Source organism: Topomyia yanbarensis, chromosome 1 (genome assembly GCF_030247195.1).
Source record: "Topomyia yanbarensis strain Yona2022 chromosome 1, ASM3024719v1, whole genome shotgun sequence".
Classification (NCBI taxonomy): Eukaryota; Metazoa; Arthropoda; class Insecta; order Diptera; family Culicidae; genus Topomyia; species Topomyia yanbarensis.
The window spans coordinates 122,822,098-122,844,647 of NC_080670.1; the positions used below are offsets into that span (position 1 = coordinate 122,822,098).

General features: G+C 38.7%; 1 protein-coding gene across 3 annotated transcripts in view; it reads right to left on the reverse strand.

The window, feature by feature from the left end:
* Positions 1-22,550, reverse strand: part of LOC131684352 (protein ovarian tumor locus-like) — a 1,641,868-nt gene that overhangs the window by 203,433 nt on the left and 1,415,885 nt on the right. For 2 of the 3 annotated variants that reach the window (XR_009304657.1, XR_009304646.1), the window contains exons 9-10: positions 4,331-4,506; positions 1,959-2,089 (exon numbers count right to left, since the gene is read on the reverse strand). Coding sequence is in view for 1 of the 3 variants with exons in the window: in XM_058967240.1 (XP_058823223.1) it covers positions 4,478-4,506 (29 nt within the window). In the remaining 2 variants the exon portion in view is untranslated. Of the gene's footprint in view, positions 1-1,958; positions 2,090-4,290; positions 4,507-22,550 lie in introns of those variants that run through there. The other variant, XM_058967240.1, reaches the window with a different exon arrangement.

Consider the following 22,550-nt stretch of genomic DNA (forward strand, 5'->3'; position numbering starts at 1 on the left):
TTCAACCCATCAAAAATGGGTGAAAGTCAAATATATAAAATTTTAATTTTGGTGTGTTGGGGATCTGTAGAAATGGATTAAATTCAACGAATTGATTTATGGTATAGGTACCATTTATATTGTTCACCTTTGTAGGGTCTGTAAATCTACAGTTTGCAAGATTAACATGTTTGGCGCGAATGTAATTTCTATTCGCTCCAGTATCTACGAGAAATTTTAATGCGCCTTTAGAAGTGTTCATTTCGATATAAGGAATAAAATTGTTCACGTCGGGGGCCCATCTCCCGCTAGTTGCCGAAAATTTAGGTCATCACCACGAACGAGGTTATTTTCGCTGTCTTGAGTCGCGGTTTGAGGAGGGTTTTCAACTACTTCAACTTCTTCGTCAGGATTATCGACTTCTGGATAATTTGAGTATTCGGGAAAACCATACATTTGGTAGTAACAGTATTCGTCGTAATTCATGTACGGTTCGTAAGATTCCTCTACGTGATAATTCGGTCGGTTCATGTAGTTAACCTGTCTAGTTACAATGGAAGGGTCGACTTCCATTGGACTAGCTTTGGGTCGTTGTGCAGGGGCATTTCTGAATTGTGTGTTAAATGTGAAAGGATTACTAAAATTTTGAGGATTAAATTGAGTTTGTCGTTGCGGTTGATTAAATTGCGGTGATCGTTGTGTAGGATAGAGTTGAAGTGGTCGAGGTACTGGATTGAATTGGTAAGGTCTTACTGACCGATGAAATTGGAAGGATTGTTGTTGTTGGAAAGGTCGTGGTAAATATGCAGGTCCAGCTGGGGGGAAATTGGAAATGCTTCGGCATGGGTTGTGGTTTTAGGGGTAGAGTAATTGGGTTTGGTTTAGCGACAGAATGAAATGGATTTTTAACGTAATTGTAGTTATCTTCCTCCAAACAAAGCCTGAGTGCATCCTTCAAGGTTTTGCGAAACCTGGGCCTGTTGGGGATCTGTAGAAATGGATTAAATTCAACGAATAGATTTATGGTATAGGTACCATTTATATTGTTCACCTTTGTAGGGTCTGTAAATCTACAGTTTGCAAGATTAACATGTTTGGCGCGAATGTAATTTCTATTCGCTCCAGTATCTACGAGAAATTTTAATGCGCCTTTAGAAGTGTTCATTTCGATATAAGGAATAAAATTGTTCACGTCGGGGGCCCATCTCCCGCTAGTTGCCGAAAATTTAGGTCATCACCACGAACGAGGTTATTTTCGCTGTCTTGAGTCGCGGTTTGAGGAGGGTTTTCAACTACTTCAACTTCTTCGTCAGGATTATCGACTTCTGGATAATTTGAGTATTCGGGAAAACCATACATTTGGTAGTAACAGTATTCGTCGTAATTCATGTACGGTTCGTAAGATTCCTCTACGTGATAATTCGGTCGGTTCATGTAGTTAACCTGTCTAGTTACAATGGAAGGGTCGACTTCCATTGGACTAGCTTTGGGTCGTTGTGCAGGGGCATTTCTGAATTGTGTGTTAAATGTGAAAGGATTACTAAAATTTTGAGGATTAAATTGAGTTTGTCGTTGCGGTTGATTAAATTGCGGTGATCGTTGTGTAGGATAGAGTTGAAGTGGTCGAGGTACTGGATTGAATTGGTAAGGTCTTACTGACCGATGAAATTGGAAGGATTGTTGTTGTTGGAAAGGTCGTGGTAAATATGCAGGTCCAGCTGGGGGGAAATTGGAAATGCTTCGGCATGGGTTGTGGTTTTAGGGGTAGAGTAATTGGGTTTGGTTTAGCGACAGAATGAAATGGATTTTTAACGTAATTGTAGTTATCTTCCTCCAAACAAAGCCTGAGTGCATCCTTCAAGGTTTTGCGAAACCTGGGCCCTTACGATTGGTCCAAGAGGTTCCTTAAGTCCCGGCAGGAATACTTTTAGGCCTAGATCTTGGTGAAATTGTTTTTTCGCTTCAATAACAACACTTACGTTTTCGTTGAGGTGTAATAAGTTAATTAGTAATGAGATTGCGTGTGATACGTCTCGATAAAAATCTTGCACTGAGTCACCTTGCTTCAATTTGAACAGATCGCGCGTTAGAAACTTCATCCCTCTTGTCACTGAAATGTGTAATTAAAGTGTTTTTTGTGTTGTCCTATATATATATATATATATATATATATATATATATATATATATATATATATATATATATATATATATATATATATATATATATATATATATATATATATATATATATATATATATATATATATATATATATATATATATATATATATATATATATATATATATATATATATATATATATATATATATATATATATATATATATATACAGGGTGTTTGGTTCATGGTTAAGAATCTCTCGGGGGGTGATAGACTGCCATATTTGGAGAAAAAAATTGTTCTACACATACCATAAAATCTCAACCGTTACAGAGTTATTGAACTTTTTGTGTAAAAAACTTATTTGTCTTAAAATACCTCTAACTTTAAAAGTATACTTTGTATTTTAAATGTTTTAGTTCCATTCAAAAGGTGAGAAAATTTCGCATTGAGTGATGCTCTCACAAGTTTCAGCTAATGGGTTTAAGTAGCCTTTTCAAAGTAATTAATTGAAAATTAAACAATTTTGAACGATTTTTCGTTCATTTCTTGAAAATCCTAATAGTTAACCTCATCCTTTTAATAATTCAGATTGTTAGTCTTGGTGTGCTGCTTAATTCATTCTTTGACATGATACACTTACCTTTTCTTATTTTCATGATTTTGGGTTATTCAACATGGATATTTTTATCTCATTTCCACTAGTACCAGCTCTAATTGAAAAATTATGGCACTTATTGTACTTTTTTCATTTTTATTCGAAAGCCAGGAAAATTTTACAGTGGAAAAAGTATTAATACCTTTCAGTTAAGTGAATTTAGTATTCTTTTAAAAGTAAATTAGTTTAAAGTTAGTGCTATTATTAGCATTTTCGTTAATTTTCTTAAAATAGTAAATAATAAACATCACCATTATTATCATGGAAATAATGCATCTCAGCAAGTTCTACAGTTCTTTCTTTGACTCCATTCAATTATCTCTTTTGGTTTCGACGCAAAATCGTTTTTATCACATCGTTTCATATGCAAAAATAACGAATTCGAACCCACTACATTTGTGGCGAGCTCATGCTGTGTTAACTATTAAATAGCAGCAAAATTAAAAGAGATATAGACAAAGTGTCAAATAAAAAGTTATAGAGAACATTAAGGGGCATCAAATAAACAATAGTAACAACAAAATTTGGTTGATTAATAATTAGAATAATTAAAAAACTCCCCAAAAACACAAATTTTGAGTTATTTCGTTAGTAAAAAATCATTTAGTACACTTAACTAAAAGATATTTGTACATACACTGATAGGAAATTTTCTCAGCTTTCCAATGAAATCTTGTAAATAACGATATAAAGCATATTTTTTAAATTAGAGTCTTTTAAGCATTTGCAAGTCGGTTACAGGAAAAGTATAGTAATGAAATTACAAAGAAATGAGAAGAGATAGAAATATGACTTCCAAGAACAAATTATGAATCGTCTAAAAATCCAACTTTTGGATAATAGATATTGCTATAATCATACTTCATTATTTCGAGAAAATTAGCAAAAACCTCCTCAAAAACATTAACTTTTAACTACTTTACAGCTAAAAGGTAATTAAAACTAACTACTTAAAAGATATGAGAACACCATTCAATAGGAAATTTTCTCACCTTTCGAATGGAACTGAAACATTTAAAATACAAAGAATACTTTTAAAGTTAGAGGTATTTTAAGACAAATAAGTTTTTTACACAAAAAGTTCAATAACTCTGTAACGGTTGAGATTTGATGGTATGTGTAGAACAATTTTTTTCTCCAAATATGGCAGTCTATCACCCCCCGAGAGATTCTTAACCATGAACCAAACACCCTGTATATATATATATATATATATATATATATATATATATATATATATATATATATATATATATATATATATATATATATATATATATATATACATATATATATATATATATATATATATATATATATATATATATATATATATATATATATATATATATATATATATATATATATATATATATATATATATATATATATATATAGCAAATATATATATATATATATATATATATATATATATATATATATATATATATATATATATATATATATATATATATATATATATATATATATATATATATATATATATATATATATATATATATATATATATAAGTTACAACCAATCTTTCAGCCATAACAAAATACCCACCGAGCATAATAAATCCCTTAACTAAACCATCATCGCCACCGACGTTGCAGTGCACATAATTGCTGCCAAAGCATATCGCTATCGTATAATAAACATAGTCACCGTCTTGCCCGCCACACGAATCATCATATAGGATTAATTGAAGACTCAGCAAATATGTCGATCGAGTAGGGAATCTAAATCAGAAGAATAAAATATAAGTTAGTCTAGAGAAGGACTTCAAACGGCGCAGTCATAGTTTTTTTTTAAAAAAACCCGAGACCCATAAAGGATTATTTAACTGGTGCAGAGCCGGTAGGATCCCACTTAGCGTTCACGAACCGGAGTTTTCCCGGGCAACCATCTGCGAGAGGACATCGTAGATTAGTGAAAAACCCCGCGAACTGGACACAGTGGGTGACCTACGTACCAACCGGAAAGCCGACGGAGGAAATCCGAAGCGCACCGGATTTACGAAACTCAACCGGAAAACCGACGGAGGAAAACCGAAGAGCACTGGATTTGATTGCGGTGAGTAAATTAATTAATTAATTAAGTGATTTAAAAATAGCCTTAATAAATAGTGAAGCGTTTGAAAATAAAAGTGTTGTTTTAGAATAAAACATTAAAACAGTGAATAGGATTTTAGTATGGCTAGATACGACGGAAATAGGGATTTGTTAATAACTGAAAATGAAACCCTGCAAGCACAGCTGCAGGAAGCTGCCGTACAATTGGCAGAACTATAAGCATAATTCGCCGTTAGTAGACAGATTTAAAATCAGCTTGACAATTCATTGCAGCAAATCAATAACCGGGACCAGCTAATCGCTCACTTGAGAACAACTGGTAATAACGATGTGGAATCGATATTAAAAGGGTTGCAAACTCCACAAATTCTAAGAGACTTTCCATGCTTCAGTGGTGATCCAGTCAAGTTACATTCATTTATCAAATCCATTGATAAATTAATGCCAACTTTAGAACGTGCACAAGGGTCACCAGCTTTCGACATCTGGATGCACGCCATCCGCTCAAAAATCACCCACGACGCGGATGCCGCTCTCGAACGCTATGGAACAGAAACGAATTGGGAGGACATAAAAAATTACACTTTAAGGCGAAAGGTTACAGGATCGGCTGCGGCGCTTTCTCGAATTTTTAAAACTTTTACGAAAAAGATATCAACAATCCCTCTCGTGTAAAGTTGCGCAAGGAATTAAGCTATTTTTTGGTATAACTAAAATTTTAAAATTTTGATGATTACTCACGGCTAGCATTTTCTAGTTCGAACCAAAATATCTCCAATATTTTATTCAAAAGTACCCCATATTATTGCATAGGATTGTAGCTTGCTTTGCGTAGAATTTTTCGTTCGCTTACATTACATAGCTACGATGCTTCGTTTTTGAGTTATTCATATTTCAGTAAAGTTGATGAAATACCCATATTTGAAGACGCATTTTTACCAAATGCCGTATGTCCATTCTAACTTCAGTGAAAATGAATACAAAGCGCACGCGCATGTATGTTGTCGGTTTTGTGCCAGACCGGACTAAGCGATATTACATTGATACAGAGAAAAACGTGTACAAAAATTGAATCTTTGCATTCTTTACGGTATTATCCGCAATGGATTCATTTCATAATTCATGCTAATGATAATATTTTTCAAATCTGGCGCAAATGAAATGTAGCTGAAGAAGAAATTCTTGATTCAATCCTATCATTTTCTCTTCTTTTGAGATTTTGCTACTTAGTCCGGTCTGACTTTACACCGATCATATAGCACAATGGTGAAACAGGTAAGAAATCACAAATGTCGGTTAGCCGCATGCTACCGCATGGTTGCAGCCACGTGTTTCCCCATTGATGATTTCTATAGTCTGACTGTTGGTTTGAATATTTCATTCTTTCCGATATGTTATTATAGTTACTAAACTGCCTGGGCGTTCAATAATAAGGGATTCCGTTGAGGTGGAGCTTCCATACTGCATTGTCAGTAGCTTTTCGCAAGTTCTTGAGAGGTGAAAATTTGGTTACCCACCCACTAATGAAGAATAAATAGACGATAAACTGCTTGCCGGGGAAATAAACGCACAATTCAAATGTTTATATTTACTAGGCTTATGATGTCAACTTGTGAGAATTATAGGTACATAAATTAGTGATTCTCCATTATATGTTCTTCCAAGACTGCCTGCTGAAATATGCTTTCTAAAATGTGATTCTGTAAATGTTTGGGAGAATAATTCTTCACTCTATGTTTGAATGAAGAATGTTTCTCCCAAACATTTACACAAAATGACATTTTGGAAAGCATTTTTCAGGTTTGTATGGATATGTAGCATTAGTCGTTTGTTCGATCTAGTAAAGGCTTTTGTCAAATCGAGAGAGATTTTGAAAATGGTTGTAGTTTTTAAACATCCGTGTTTGTTTTTGCAGATATGTTTCCCTACAGCTTATTTATCTTTTTAGGTGATGAATTCGATGTTGTTGCTGGCTTGAACATTTCGAATAGAAATTCGTTCAGTATACTCTTCGTATAAAGTATGGATTGTTGCAAGAACCGGTCAATCACATTGCTGAATACCGCCTACAAAGTGTTAATCGCCGCCCCTAGAGGAAAATGGGAAATACAGAGCAGGACTATCTAATGTTTAATATTTTCGGGGAAAAATGCGGTAAAAAATGGTAATAAATATGTACACGAGAGCAAGAGGTTCGAAGGAAGAAACATTACACCTTATGCTCATATGCTCGGTTCTAAACCATGAGGCGTGATATAGGATCATGTCAATCATCATTTCAACACCCTAATAACCAGACCTCGAAAGCGAAATTTCCATCTCGTTACATCTTAGCAGTTTAGAAAATATTGCAAACTACTATTTTTTGGGCTATCTAGACTACTGTATTACTACTACTGCATTTAGATGCGACCAAAGTTGAATTTTCTACGACTAAAAAGCCGGTGCAAGTACTACAAAACACTGAAAATCACAATTATGTGGAGGAATTTGAATCTATCGTGAATAATCATGAATGATATAACCTTAAATTATTTGTACGTGAGCGAAACATTTCTAGAAGACCGTTGATAGTTTCCCATGTAAGGAACAAAAATATCTTCATAATACAATACAGAAAATTTATCTTCACTGGATTTATTATGAAATTAGTATGTATATGAGTGAGACATTTCTAAACTATTGTTGATAGTTTTAACTCAATGAGCTATTTTATCTTCATATATAGTTCAGAAAATTTTCTTATTTTCAATTCAGATTTGTTATTTGGCCTAGTCTCATATACCAATCGACTGTGTGTGTTTTTTTGTTTTTGTTTTTAGAGGATAGCAAAAAACTTCCAAAAAAGCCCTGAGGCTGCAGGAAAAAAATATATTAAACTGTAACGTCTCAAGGAGCTGCTTTGTGTTGCCACCCGACTCGCCAAAAACCACTACTCTTGCCCAAAACCTGAATCCTCCCCGGCACTACCTTACGGCATTACTTCGGGGAGGGGGTTTTTATGAGCATAACACCCACTTTAATTCCACTACTTAGCAGTTAGTTCCTTCAGTAGGGTTACAGCACTACTCCTCGACGGTGGTGTGTTCTTCACCATCAACACAGACTGGCAATTTCTACATGGTAGTCGGAAAGCTAGCAGTGGGTCGAAACTTTATGCTCTTCCCCACACGAAGACAATATGGGCGGCAAACTTACCTAGCCCTTCGGCTCCCTTGTGCCACTATGCACCAAAACTTTCTTCTTGTTCGCAAACTACTCGGTCCAGTCCCCAACGATGGATCTGGCCTACTCCGAAGGAGAATTCCTAGGCGAGACAGGTTCTCCCGATACCGAGCGGTAGATTTCTCCCGATGCCGATGTTCGTTTCCGTGAGAATTAGCTCCCCGCTTTGTTCCGATCTACTCGATGTAGCCCCAGCGATGGACCTAGCCTACTCTACGGACCAGCCAGTAGGTGCTAAGGTCCATCCAGCGATTCCGGGTGGAGCGTAGCTTCCGCTTCGCTGGCGCCCCAATGATCCATTGCTAGCTATTCGACGCGGTCTGATCCCCGGCTGTGCATCTACCCTACTCACGAGCTATCCGGTAGAGTGTTAAGGTCGGTCCGGCGATTCCGGTTAAGTCTGACGTCCGTATCACTGGCGCCCAGATGACTCGAACCCGGTTCTACGTTGCGTACTACGCAACTGGTCCCCGGCGGGGGACCTAATCTACACCAACGGATAGTTCCCCGGCGGCGGAATTTCTCGCGAATCCCAATTTGTGATTTAATGGCGACTTTCTAGCCAAGGGCGTACTTTGTTGGTCCCTTCGCCACTTCCTCTGCATCTCGGAGAGTATACTCGTAACCACTCTATTGACAGCGTCCCAGGTATGCTCGTCGTGGCACATCTCTTCAACGATACTGTCAACTATCACACCCTACGAAAACTTCTCCGAACGTAAACCACGTGTTCCTGTGTCTTTGCACGTTTACACACTCCGGGCAAAGGAGTGCCGAAGCATGTCCAAACCGGTGCAATTACTTCCGGAAGCATCCGTGCCCGTACAAAATTTGCATCAAATGTAAGTTTACATCTCCATGTTTCCTATGCACCCAAGCTGTCACATTTGGGATTAGTCCTCAGCCATAGTGATGCATTTTCGGGTTCATGCCGGCGATAACGCATACTACCTCCGACAATATTGTTCTGTAACCACTCGCGACTCGTACGGGCATCAGCCGGAATGTCCGGTTCAGCTTTTCACGATTCCGCTTGGTTTTCAGCGCAGCACCCCAGGCAGAAACCTCATATCGAAGTATAGATGACAAAACAGTAGATAGCATACGTCTCGTGCTGCTTCTCGGACAGCCGACGTTTGGCATGATTCTCGCTATTGCTTTTGTTGCCCTTGTCGAATTTTCGCAAGCGTAGTCGACGTGGTTGTTGAAACTCAACCAGTCGTCGGTTATCACTCCAAATTGCTACAGTGCACAGTGGTCCCAAAGAGCAGAAAAGGGGCTTTTAGATTGCATCAAAGCTGTTGACTATAGTAATGTGGTGTTTTTGAGAAAGTTTCTTGGAATGGAACTCCCCTTCTTTATGTCTTATCGAATTGATGATTAATCCCCCTAGTAGTGAGTTACAAAATTTATTTTCTTCAATAATTCAGATAGATAAACACTTACTTCAGCAAACTAGTGGAGACACTCATTGCAAACATTTTACCTGAAGACTTGAACTCTCTAGCTTTTATGCTTTTTGAGATATAGGGCATTATTTGTGAAAGGCCCCATAAAAGCAGTTTTTAAATCATAAGTTTTCTTCTAGATTTTTGCCACTATATAATTGTTCTAGAACATTGTTTAAACTGTTAAACTGCATTACTTTGCCAAAGACAGAAACTTGATATCGCTAGTATGTGTTGAGATATTCTCGTTTCTTGATTGAAAATAGCTCTTTTCCCAATGCGGATAACTTTTAAGTGGGCAACAACGAGCAAACCACTCGATAAACAAATTAAAGTGCAAGAAAAGCACAATCAATGCTGGAAAAACCAGATCTCCCCAAGGCGGCCTTTTATGGAAATACTAGAGTTGAAGTTTGTCTCATTCTATTACATTGCATTATATTACAATTAGTTCAATTACATTACTATATATTACTATTAGCTCTGAAATGAAGGGTTAAAGTCGCAATAATTAGCCTTTCTTACTTTTGTTGGCACGTCTTAAGTAAATCGAAAGTTACAGTTGTTTAACAACTTAATACATACGTCTGACATTAGAAACTGACAATTCCGTTGCGCCTACTTCATAACAATGGCGCAAGTGCAACAAAATGGTAAATAGGGGAACATGCATTTGATGACGGAATGAGACAAACTTTAACTCGAGTATTTCCATAAAGGGCCGCCTTGGGGAGATCTGATTTTTCCAACATTTGTTGTGTTTTTCTTGCACTTTAATTTGTTTATCGAGTGGTTTGCCCGTTTAAAAGTTATCGGTATTGGAAAAATAGCTATTTTCAATCACGAAACGTTAATATCTCCACACATACTAGCGATATCAAGTTTCCGTCTTTGGCAAAGTAATGCAGTTTAACAACCTAAACAATGTTCTAGAACATTTATATAGTGGAAAAAATCTAGAAGAAAACTTATGATGAAAAACCTGTTTTAATCCACCTAGAGGTGCAATTGTGCCTTTCTCATTTCTTCAAACTAGTTCGTACAATATAACATTATGGAAATGTCTTTCATTCTTATTGCACTTGGTAAGTATATATAAGAGCACCTTTTTGCATTCATCGCGGTATCGGTTTGAATCGGAGTTTTCTATGTGATCGCATTCCACAACCCGTAACTCCGGAGCCGGAAGTCGGATGGAGATGGAATTTAATATCAGTTTCCGGGGACGCAACACCTTTCATTTGAGACTAAGTTGATCAAATCGGTCTAGCCATTTTCGAGAAACCAATATAACCGTTATTCTGAATTTAGATGCTTCCGGATCCGTCGATGGTGGCCAGTGTGGCCAAAGAAACTTTGAATGACTGTTGGTGACCTAGATCTACAAATTCAACAGTTGTGTTTACATTTTGGGAAAAAATTTCACCTTTTTACATTCATCGCAGAATTCGTTAGAATCGGGATTTGCTGCGTGATCGTACGTATCACCCTGTAATGCAGGAACCAGAACTCGGATCCACACAAAATAGAACAGCAGCTGATGGACCTTTCTTTTAAAAATCAAGTTTGTCAAAATCGGTTCAGAAAATTCCGAGAAACCGATGTGGACAAATCAACAAATTTTGTTTTGTAACCATACTCTTCAACTCGTAATCCGGAACAAGATGTCGGTTAAAAATGAAATTCAATAGCAACCTATGGGAATATTATACCTTTCATTTGAATCTCAGTTTGTAAAAATCGGTTCAGCCATCTCCGAGAAACCGATGTGGACATTTTGTTAACAAATCCGCACATACACACATATACATACATACATACATACATTCATACATACATACATACATACATACATACATACATACATACATACATACATACATACATACATACATACATACATACATACATACATACATACATACATACATACATACATACATACATACATACATACATACACACATACATACACACAGATATTTTGCGATCTCGGCGAACTGAGTCGAATGTTATATGAGACTCGGCCTTCCGGGCCTCAGTTAGAAAGTCGGTTTTTGGAGCAATTGCATAACCTTTCTATATGAGAAAGGCAAACGAATAATATTTAATTAGCTTAATCAGCATGAGTTGAATGTTATCTTCATGTGATTATGTTTTGAAATGTTGGTGGAATGGGTTTGAAAGTGGAGGGAATGGGGGGTTAGTAGAGTGGGAGTGGAGGATGCGTCAGAAATCCTTCATCTTATTTCGGTATACGGGGTGGATGAGGGAAATAGGGGCGTGAGGGTGGTCCAAGGGGAGGGGAGTGATGAAGGAGGGAGGTGTAAGGGCAAGGGGGGGGGGAGGGGCGGCGACATAATACTCAACTGCATATTTTGCCTTCCATTTGAAACTTGGTTTGAGAAAATCGGTTCAGTCATCACCGAAGAACCGATGTGACTTTAATTGTAGAATATACACGGAATTCCGGACTTCCGGAATCGTCGATAGTGGACAATATATTCAAAGAATGTTTGATTGGCAATCAGTTATCTAGATCTGCGATTAGAAGTAATTTGGTGACCATTTCAATAGTTTTTAGCCTCTGAGGTATTACGATTGTACCGATTTATATAGGAAATTCCAGTGTATCCTTACTAACACCCCTGTAACTCTGGAAGCAAGAGTCAGAACCGAATGAAATTCAGCAGTAGTCAATGGTATTACTGTATTTTTCATTTGAAATCAAGTTTGTAAAAATCGGTAGAGAATTCGTTAGCTTAGGAACTTGGCGGGTTCCCCGGGGGCGTAATGAACCGTCATAGGTGGCCAATGTGGTCAAAGCTGCTTTTATTGATCATTAGTGATCCAGACCCGCAAACTAGAGTAATGTTACATCAATTTTAATATGTTTTACATCATTTGAACATCATGGTGGTAACAGTTTATATGGGAATTTGCTGTGTGACCGCACTCTTCAACCCGCAATAGCAGCTTATGAAGCGTTATACCTTTCAGATGAAACTAAGTTTGCGAAAATCGGTTCAACCATCTCTGAGAAAATTGTGTGAGTTTAAATGACACACACACATACACACACACATACACACACATACATACACACACAGACATTTGCCGATCTCGACGAACTGAATCGAATGGTGTATGACACTCGGCCCTCCGGGCCTCGGTTAATAAAGTCGATTTTTACAGTGATTGCATAGCCTTTCTATATATGAGAAAGGCAAAAACTGCTTTTAAGGGGCCTTTCACAAATAATCCCCTATATTTCAAAAAGCATAAAAGCTAGAGAGTTTAAGTCTTCAGGTAAAATGTTTGCAGTGAGTTCTCCACTAGTTTACTGAAGTAAGTGTTTGTCTATCTGAATTATTGCAAAAAATAAATTTCGTAACTCACTACTAGGGAGATTAATCATCAATATAAATAAATTTCGTAACTCACTACTAGGGAGATTAATCATCAATCCGACAGAGAGAAGGGGAGTTTTTTTCTCGAAGACACCACATTGCTAAAGTCAACAGTTTTGATGCAATCTAAAAAAAACCTTTTTTGCTCTTTGGGACCACTGTGCAGTGCACGCTACGATACAATCACGTGCCCTCAACGGTGATCTGCATCCGCTGTACCGCTTTGGAGTTGCTGACCAACAACTTGTGGTGAGCTATTTGCAGCTTGATCCCGTTCATCCAGCTCTCGATCGCGTCTATTGTCTCCGTCACCGACAACTCCACTTCTTCAAGTGTCTCACCCATCACCGTTAGTTACATGTCGTCCGCGAAATCCAAGATTTTCACTTTCCTGGGAAGCCGCAGAATTATGACCCCATCGTACATCCCGTTCCAAAGAGTTGGACCAAGAATGGAGCCTTGAGGAACGCCCACTGTGACTCGCATTGACTTCTGCACTTCGCTAGTCTCTTATAGCAGCTCTCTGCTCTAGAAGTAGCTCTTTATGATCTGGCGTAGATAGTCGGAAACCCTCATTCTGTGCAGCGCTGCAGCGATGGCTTCCCAGCTGGCGCTGGTAAATGCATTCTTAACATCTATCCTGACTACAGCAATCTCCTCTTCACTTCTGTTTAGATACCTTCTCAGAACTCTTGAGCACTGTCTGAATTGCATCCACTGTCGATGCTTTTTGCCGCAATCCGAGCTGCATCTTGGACAGTCCGCGCTTCTCCTTTGTGCCATTTTTTTGAGAAACCAGTTTCTAGATTTAGGAAATAAACGAAACAACGTAAATTTCAATAACAAAATTAAATAACTGTTTTTACCTTTCTCATATGAAATGTTATGCAATCACTATAAAAATCGTCATCCTAATCCCGGCCTAATTTTTTTGACCTATATAGGCTTAGGTAGGAGTATGCAATGAGGGGTTGCTACTTTAAAATTAAAACTAGTTTAAAATTTCTTAACAAGTTGAAAATTTTAGGCGGGATCCAGACCCCTCGGATCTTCCTCCTTGATCCGCCGCTAGTTTCAAGCGATGTTTCAGTGTCGACACATCGTATCTCAAGATCTTGGCTGTCGGTCCATTGTATGTGTGTGCAAATCGTACTGAATAGGTAATATACATTTACAGCATTGTATTGAACATAATCAGCCATGGAATCGTAGTTTGGACAAATGAGAAAGGCACAATAGCACCACTAGGTGGAACAAAACAGGTTTTTTTATTCAGTTCGTTTATTTGTTAGGCACAAATGCGTTAGCTTAGCGGTGCCAAATTCATTTTTTACATTTTGGATATCTTAAAACTAGAAGGTTACAAATTTGAAATATTTTTTACAACAAGGGGGATTTTTTACAGCAATCTTAAAGCTAGAAATGCAATGCTATATACAAAAGTAGGATACAATAGGTTTTCTGAAATTTTTTTTGCAGCTGTCTTAAAACTAGGAATCGAGTTTGATATACAAAAGGAGGAACATAAGTTTTATTACGAAAAATTTTACAGCTATTTTTAAATTAAGAATACAGTTTGAAAGGGGAACAGGTTTTTATGAGAAATTGAACAGCTATCTTAAAACTAGGAATACAGTTCGATATACAAGGTGGGAAAGATTATTTTTTATGACAAAAATACAGCTATCTTCAAACTAGGAATACAGAATGCAAATGTGGATTATTTCCAACATCGGTGTTGCAGCAGTTATATCAGGAACAGAAGAGAGTAGGCGGATATGTTGATAGGTAAGAAGACCAAACTTGCCACTTTCAGGCAAACGGGAGATCAGCGACATGCCATGTGGGATGAGTGGGATTCATCGGACCTGCGGAATCGGGTCGCTCTCGCCTCAAATTGCGTGGTAAAGGCGACGGCGGTCACATAATGGCACTCTGATGCTGATCGGCTCCACAAGGCAGGACAGGGAACTTCTAAAAACGAGAAATAAAAAAGAGGAGCTAAATTGGCATATTTATCGTTTTTATGAAAATATAAATAAGGGACATAAAGGGAAGATCGCGATTTGCCAGCATATCCCGAAATGGAACATTGGGTGGTCTACCTAGGGCTCGAAGGGAATCTTTTAACTGAGACCTGGCGTCATAATAACCGGCCCATACCCAGACAACGTGCTCGATGTCGTGATAGCCTTCGTCACAAGCGCACAGACTACTCTCCGCAAGCCCAATACGCCGCAAATGCGCATCCAAGGTGTAGTGGTTGGACATAAGCCGGGACATAACACGAATGAAATCCCGATCCACATCAATCCCCCTGAACCATGACTTCGTTGATACCTTTGGGATAATGGAATGTAGCCACCGTCCAAGTTCACCATTGCTCCACAAGGTTTGCCAACTGTTGAGTGTCCTTTGATGACAAATACTAAAAAAAATCGTTGAAGCAGATTGGTCTTTCGTATATGTATCCATCTAATGCCCCCCTTTACTAATGAGTCGGCCTTTCCATTGCCCGGGATAGAGCAATGAGATGGGACCCAAACAAAGGTAATTTGGTAAGATTTTTTAGATAACGTATACAAGGACTCCCGTATCTTCCCCAGAAAATACGAGAATTGCTTTTTGGGCTTCATCGCAAGAAGAGCCTCGACAGAGCTGAGGCTTTCCGAAATGAAGTAGTGATCTGTGGGCAGTGTCGATGATCCCAAGGGTGTACTGAATTGCAGCTAACTCTGCGACGTAAACTAAAGCGGGATCATTGAGCTTGAATGAAGTGGTTATAGTATTATTGAAGATACCGAAGCCAGTGGACCCATCGAGATTTGATCCGTCAGTGTACAACATTTTGTAACAGTCGACTTATCGGAATTTATTATAAAATATATTGGGAATCACTTACGGGCGTATCTGGTCCGGGATTCCACGATCCTGCGTGGATGTGTCGCAGAATACAGTAGAATCAGAAATATTAGGGAGACGGACGCGGTTGGGATTATACGAAGAAGGATTGATGCGCTGTTCCATGTAGTCGAAGTACAAGGACATAAATCGGGTTTCAGAATTAAGCTCAACGAGCCTCTTGAAGTTTCCAATCACCAACGAGTTCAGAATGTCGCATCGGATGAGCAATCGATATGAGAGTTCCCAAAATCGATTTTCCAGCGGGAGAACGCCCTCCAGCACTACGAGACTCATCGTATTGGTCGAGTGCATGCAACCCAAGGCACTCAGTGGCGTAGCCAAGGGAGGGTTTTGGGGGTTAAAACCCCCTCCAAACCAAAATATTTGAATTGAAGAAAAAAAAGTTTGATGCTGACTAGTTTATTACATATTCAAATAAAAATTTTGGAAGTTTATTATCTGTTCATTACGTTGAGAACCTAATGTTTTAAACGTTATGGGGACTTTTTGTAAGTTTTGAGAATGGGATCTTGTAACTAATATTTTAGTGAGGAACCTATAGTTGATAAATCATGTAAATATCAAGCAAAATAGCTCAATGAAAACGCCTACATAGAAACTAATGAAAAAAGGCGTTTTACGCTTGTCTCTAACAGGTGAGAATCGGTTTTTATGTACATTTGATTTTTTTGGGTTATCACTTATATAAAGTGCCACTAGCTAAGATTGGTAATAAAAAAATTGAAATTTTTCACGTTTTTCGCTATTTATGGTGTACATTTGGGTATCGAATTGAATGGCGCCAAGATTCCATCAGCCTTTGGAGGTTTAGTATTTAGCAGCCTTAATGTTGTTGACCATCAGCCTTTGGAGGTTTAGTATTTAGCAGCATAATGTTGTTGATTATTTTTTCCAGTTGGATGCATTATTAATTCCAATCAAATTTAGTTCGAGACTTAGTGTCTTCAGCAAAGTTTTCAAGAGTGTTATTGCAAATAGCTTGGTTGAAGATAGTCGGCAACAAAGAATTTGGGAGAACACCTTGTAGATGACGTTTACTATTCTAGTATGCAAAGGTGCATCTTTCAGTGCAAACGATTTAAAAAAAATAACTTGTTGAAATACGAAAAGCAAAGTGGCGAAAGCAAGCTTTTACCCGCACCATGCAAGATTTGAAAATTGATTTCCTGATAAATATACTCGATGGCATTTACGTCACCTTTGCATACAAGGGCAGTTCAGTAATGCGATTAATCGGTAATTAGTTGCAAAAATCCCACTTAACACCATTTTTATAGACGGGACATACTACTTCCTACATCCTATACTTCGGTAAAATCTCCTCCTTCCAGATCTTCAAAAGCACCCAGTGGAGTGCTCTAGCCAATTCCTCTACTCTGTGTTTGAGTTGCTTATATGACAGTTGATCATTGCCAGCGGTCCAACCGTTCTATTTTTTCATGAATCTTAGGTAGATCCGGAATCTATCGTCGACTGCACGCGTCTCCAAGCTGATTCTTGCAATACTCTTGTCGTCTGTTGCTTCGCTATTTAGGTGTTCGTCATAATATACTTATCAATCATGAGAATTTCTGCACATTGTTTATAAGGTTTACAGACTATCCTGTGCGATAACCGGTTTATACAATGCCCCGGCCTATCAGGATGTTTATGTCACCGATGACATCATAGCTATCATAGACATGCTCCAGCTGCGCATAAAATGTATCTTTCTCGGCTTCGTGAGGTCAGTGCACATTGATAATGCTGTGGATTTGATCCACACTACACAAATCCTTTCGTTGATCGCCTGCCACTTGATACGCATTGGCGCATTTTGCCCAGCTCTTATGCCGTCGCTCGATCCCCGCATTTCCACACATTCTGCCCCGTCTATCAAAGCTCTTCCAATGCTACGGTTTCGAAGTTGCGAATTTTCAGCTCATCCTTTTCTGCTTGATTGTTAGTAAAGTGGTGTTTTGGGCCACTCGTTGAACTTGACCTAACCTGTCTAGTAGTCCGCCACCCAACATAACTGACACATGCGACAGGTATTTAATTCTACCTACAGTAAGGTTATAGCACCCATGCCCGCTCACACCATCGCATTTCGCTATTACTGCAGAACACGGTAGTACCCAGTCGATCGCGGCCTACAGATTAAATGTCATCAATAGACCCGCCAACATTTTTGAAAAATCTAAGATTTTCGTCAAAACCCCCTCCAAACCAAATTTCTGGCTACGCCGGCAATGTGCAAGCAACGATACTGGATTCTCTCCAGTTTGATGAAGTGTATGTTCGAGGCAGAGCGGAAACAGAAACACCCCCAAATGCCTTGGACGCTGTAACAGAGACCACCCCGTGGCACAGTGATCATCTTCCATACAAAAGCCGGACAAAACCTCAAAACTGGCCCGAATTTGATGAAAACTTCACATTGGGGTAATTTTGTCGCACTGAATTCATATTTGATGTTATATTTGCCTTTCTCATATAGAAAGGTTATGCAATCACTCTGAAAAACGTCAACCTAATCCCGGCCCGGAGGGCCGAGTGTCATATCCCATTCGACTCAGTTCGTCGAGATCGGAAGAAGTCTGTATGTGTGTGTGTGTGTGTGTGTATGTATGTGTGTGTATGTGTGTGTGTGTGTGTGTATGTATGTGCGTATGTGTCAAATAATGTCACTCATTTTTCTCAGAGATGGCTGGACCAATTTGCCCAAACTTAGTCTCAAATGAAAGGTGCAACCTTCCCATCGGCTGCTATTGAATTTTGGATCGATCGGAATTCTGGTTCCGGAATTACGGGTTTCAGAGTGCGGCCACACAGAAATTTCTTATATAAACTATAGGAAAAATTAAAAATAGATTTTTTATTTTTAATGCTAAATGTGTTCAAGGTACATAAAACGTCGAGATTTGATGCAAACTCGAAAAAAAATTTGACGACAATTCACTTTTTTGGATTTTGGCACATTTTTGCCTTTCTCATATAGAAAGGATATGCAATCACTCTGCAAAACGTCAACCTAATCCCGGCCAAATTTTTTTTTCGACTCGCATAAGGTTTCTGGATTTTAACAGGGGCGTAGTTGATGGTTTACGGAGAGGGGTTACACCCCCCTCTACTGTTCACTCCCCTCCTTTAAAAATCACCCTAAATCACCCCTCAGACCACCACCCCATCCAGCCCTCATACCCCTCCCTTTCAACCCCATAATCTTTAAACCACCACTATATCACAAAGCATACCAATTTAAGCTGGGGAGTCGTTCGTTCATGTGACTTTCGCCCTCCTCACATACCCACCCCCGCATGACAAAATGAGTTAGCAAGCAGATAACATTGATCTAATGCTGATTAGGCTAATGGAGTATGATATTTTTTTGTTTCAAGTGTTTCACCGTCGACACGTAGCTCATCAAGTTCGTGGCTGGCATGCCATTGTGTATAAGTGCAAAGTGTACTAAGAATGTAATGGACATTTCCACAATTATGTTGAACATAAAAAGCTTCCGTGCCATAGTTTAGAGAAATGAGAAAGGCACAATTGCACCGCTAGGTGGATTAAAACAGGTTTTTATTTTTATTTCTACCTCAAAATTTTGGTATTTAGTGTGGTTCGAAAATTCAACATTAACGAATATTGAGGTGCACAATATATGAAAATTCATTTTCAAAAAAATTGGTGTAGCGAATTTTTAGCAGAATACACATTTTTTCAATTGTTGATAATGCTGGTAGACATTCATAAATTATATTTCGTACCTTGGGGAATCAAACACAATCATGCGTCTCCTTCAGACATATAATGAAAAATCACATTTTTCATACCTCGGGGCAAAAAGGGGCAAAACAGCACATTAATTTTCGGAACGTACACTAATTTTCAAGTATCATTAACTACAAGTGATCTTTCCGAACTGTTTCAAAATAAAGTACAGCCACTTTGAACATTATAATTTTAATTTAATGCACGATTTATTATTTGTGCTTCATGTTTGTGTGAGAAAAAAGCTTGTATCGACTAAATGGAAAATTATCCAGTCCAGCGAATAACCTTTCAAATGAAACCAGTTCGACCCTTATCGGAACCTTAACTGAAAATATATAGTCATTTGAATAACAGAGGGTTTGAATACATTTTTTTTAACATAATTGATCATCTATTTCACCTTTGAAGTTCTGCAAAAAATCTATCTTTCGTCTTCAATACCTAATATTTTGAGAAAACTCCATTAAACCTCTTTACAAACAAAGAAAATGTTAAATCATGAAAAATCCAAAATAAAATTTAGAGGTTTTGTCCGGCTAGGCGACACTGCGCGTCGTCTGCAAGTTGCCCTAGCATGCATGAATTGACAATCGTCAATGTCATTTACGTAAAAATTGTAGAACAGCGAACTTAGACATGCATGTGCTTTTCAGACAACAGGTTTAGCAAAAAGTTGTTTAAAAATCGGTGAAAGACCATTCTGGTGCAGCTTCTCAGAAAGAAACTGAGTCAAAAGCCCCCTTTATATCTAAGAAGACTGAAGCCATCGCAAGGCAATCGGTCGTCCTTTTTGGCGGGGTGGGAGTAGGTTGGTCTAGGACCTTGCATGCACTCGACCAATACGATGAGTCTCGTAGTGCTGGAGGGCGTTCTCGCGCTGGAAATTCGATTTTGGGAACTCTCATATCGATTGAACGGCTGTGATGAAAGTTATGGGCAGATTCCCCATTCAAGAAGTGGTAGAACGCTCATATGAGGGCTTCGTGATCGCCAAAATCAATGGCGTCTTCGTGTGTAGCTATTACGCTCCTTCAAGGTGGACAGTAAAGCAGTTCAGCCTAATGCTGGAGCAGTTAACCAAGTAGTTGATCGGTCGGAAGCCGGTAGTCATTGGTGGTTACTTCAACGCCTGGGGTTTGGAGAGTAACCTGAGAGACTTAAAAAATCAGATTGCCCCAAAGAGCTGTGACGAGAAGTAGACGCTTATCCCTAGGGCGACGCGTACCTAGTCGTGATGGCGAAAATGAAGGGTTCGACGACGCCAGCCAAAATATGCCCGAGTAAGCTGAATATAATTATCGAGGGTCTTTTACCCGAAGCACGATCCAACTATCTGGCCACCAACACCGTACGGCGAAGAAGAAGGAGCACACACGGACGATTGGTAAGTAACGATGAGCTCGACAAAGCATCGAAGTGTCTGAAATCAAAGAAATCCCCCGGTCCGGATAGAACACCAAACGTGGCGTTGAAAGCTGCGACCCTGGCATATCCGGACGTGTTCAGGATGGTGCTGCAGATGTGTTTAAATAAAGGTTCCCCAAAATTTGGAAGGTATAGAAGCTGGTACTGCAGCCGAAGCCGCGCGGACTAACTAAGAGGCAGCTCGGATTGCGCAAGAAGCGTCAACAGTGGATGCAATTCTGACAATGTTTAAGAGTGCTGAGAAGGCATCTAAACAGAAGTGAAGAGGATATCGATACTGGGCTGTGGTCATGATAGATGTTAAGAATGCATTTACCAGCGCCAGCTGGGAAGCCATCGCTGCAGCGCTGCACAGAATGAGGGTTTCCGACTATCTACGCCAGATCATAAAGAGCTACTTCTAGAGCAGAGAGCTGCTATAAGAGACTAGCGAAGTGCAGGAGTCAATGCGAGTCACAGTGGGCGTTCCTCAAGGCTCCATTCTTGGTCCAACTCTTTGGAACGCGATGTACGATGGGGTCATAATTCTGCGGCTGCCCAGGAAAGTGAAAATCGCGCACGCAAAAAAATAATGAAATTTAAACGATATGTAAATCAATACGAATGTAAACATACAAAGATTGAATCAAAACTTTGATTGAAAATTACGTTAAAATCAATGCACTCAATTAGAGCACCAAAAAGCATACAATTTTACACTTTCGTTCGTGTAATATTACATGTCATTCATTTTACAGCAATAAGCGTGTAAAAAATACATTGAAGTGCATTGGTTTTCCGTTTCAAGAAACTGTAATTTTCAATCCACGTGTAGAATTATAATAAAATTCGTTGAAGAAAGCACGACAAGTCGTGGGGATTTTTCTGTGTGGGTTTCGCGGACGACATGTAACTAACGGTGATTGGTGAGACATTTGAAGAAGTGGAGTTGTTCGTGACGGAGACAATAGACGCGACCGAGAGCTGGATGTACGGAGTCAAGCTGTAAATAACCCACCACAAGCACCGTCAAAGCGATTCAACGGATTCAGATCGACGTTGTAGGGCAGAATTTTGAGTGATAACCGACGACCGGTTGAGCTTCAACAACCACGTCCACTATGTCTGTGAAAAGTCGGCGAAGACAACGAGAATCATGCCAAATGTCGGCTACCGAGACGAGACGTATGCTATCTACTGTTTCGTCATCGATACTTCGATATGAGGTTCCCGCTTTCGAGGTCTGGTTATTAGAGTGTTGAAATGATGATTGACATGATCCTATATCACGCCTCTTGGTTTAGAACCGAGCATATGAGCATAAGAAGTAATGTTTCTTCCTTCGAACCTCTTGCTCTCGTGTACATATTTATTACCATTTATTACCGCATTTTTTCCGAAGATATTAAACATTAGATAGTCCTTCCTGAGTTTCAAAAGAACTTGATAGTGTCCCCGATACTCGGACGTAACACATCACTCGATCCATAGTCGATTTGATCAAATATGTCGGTTTAGCTAGAAACCCATATTCGTGTAT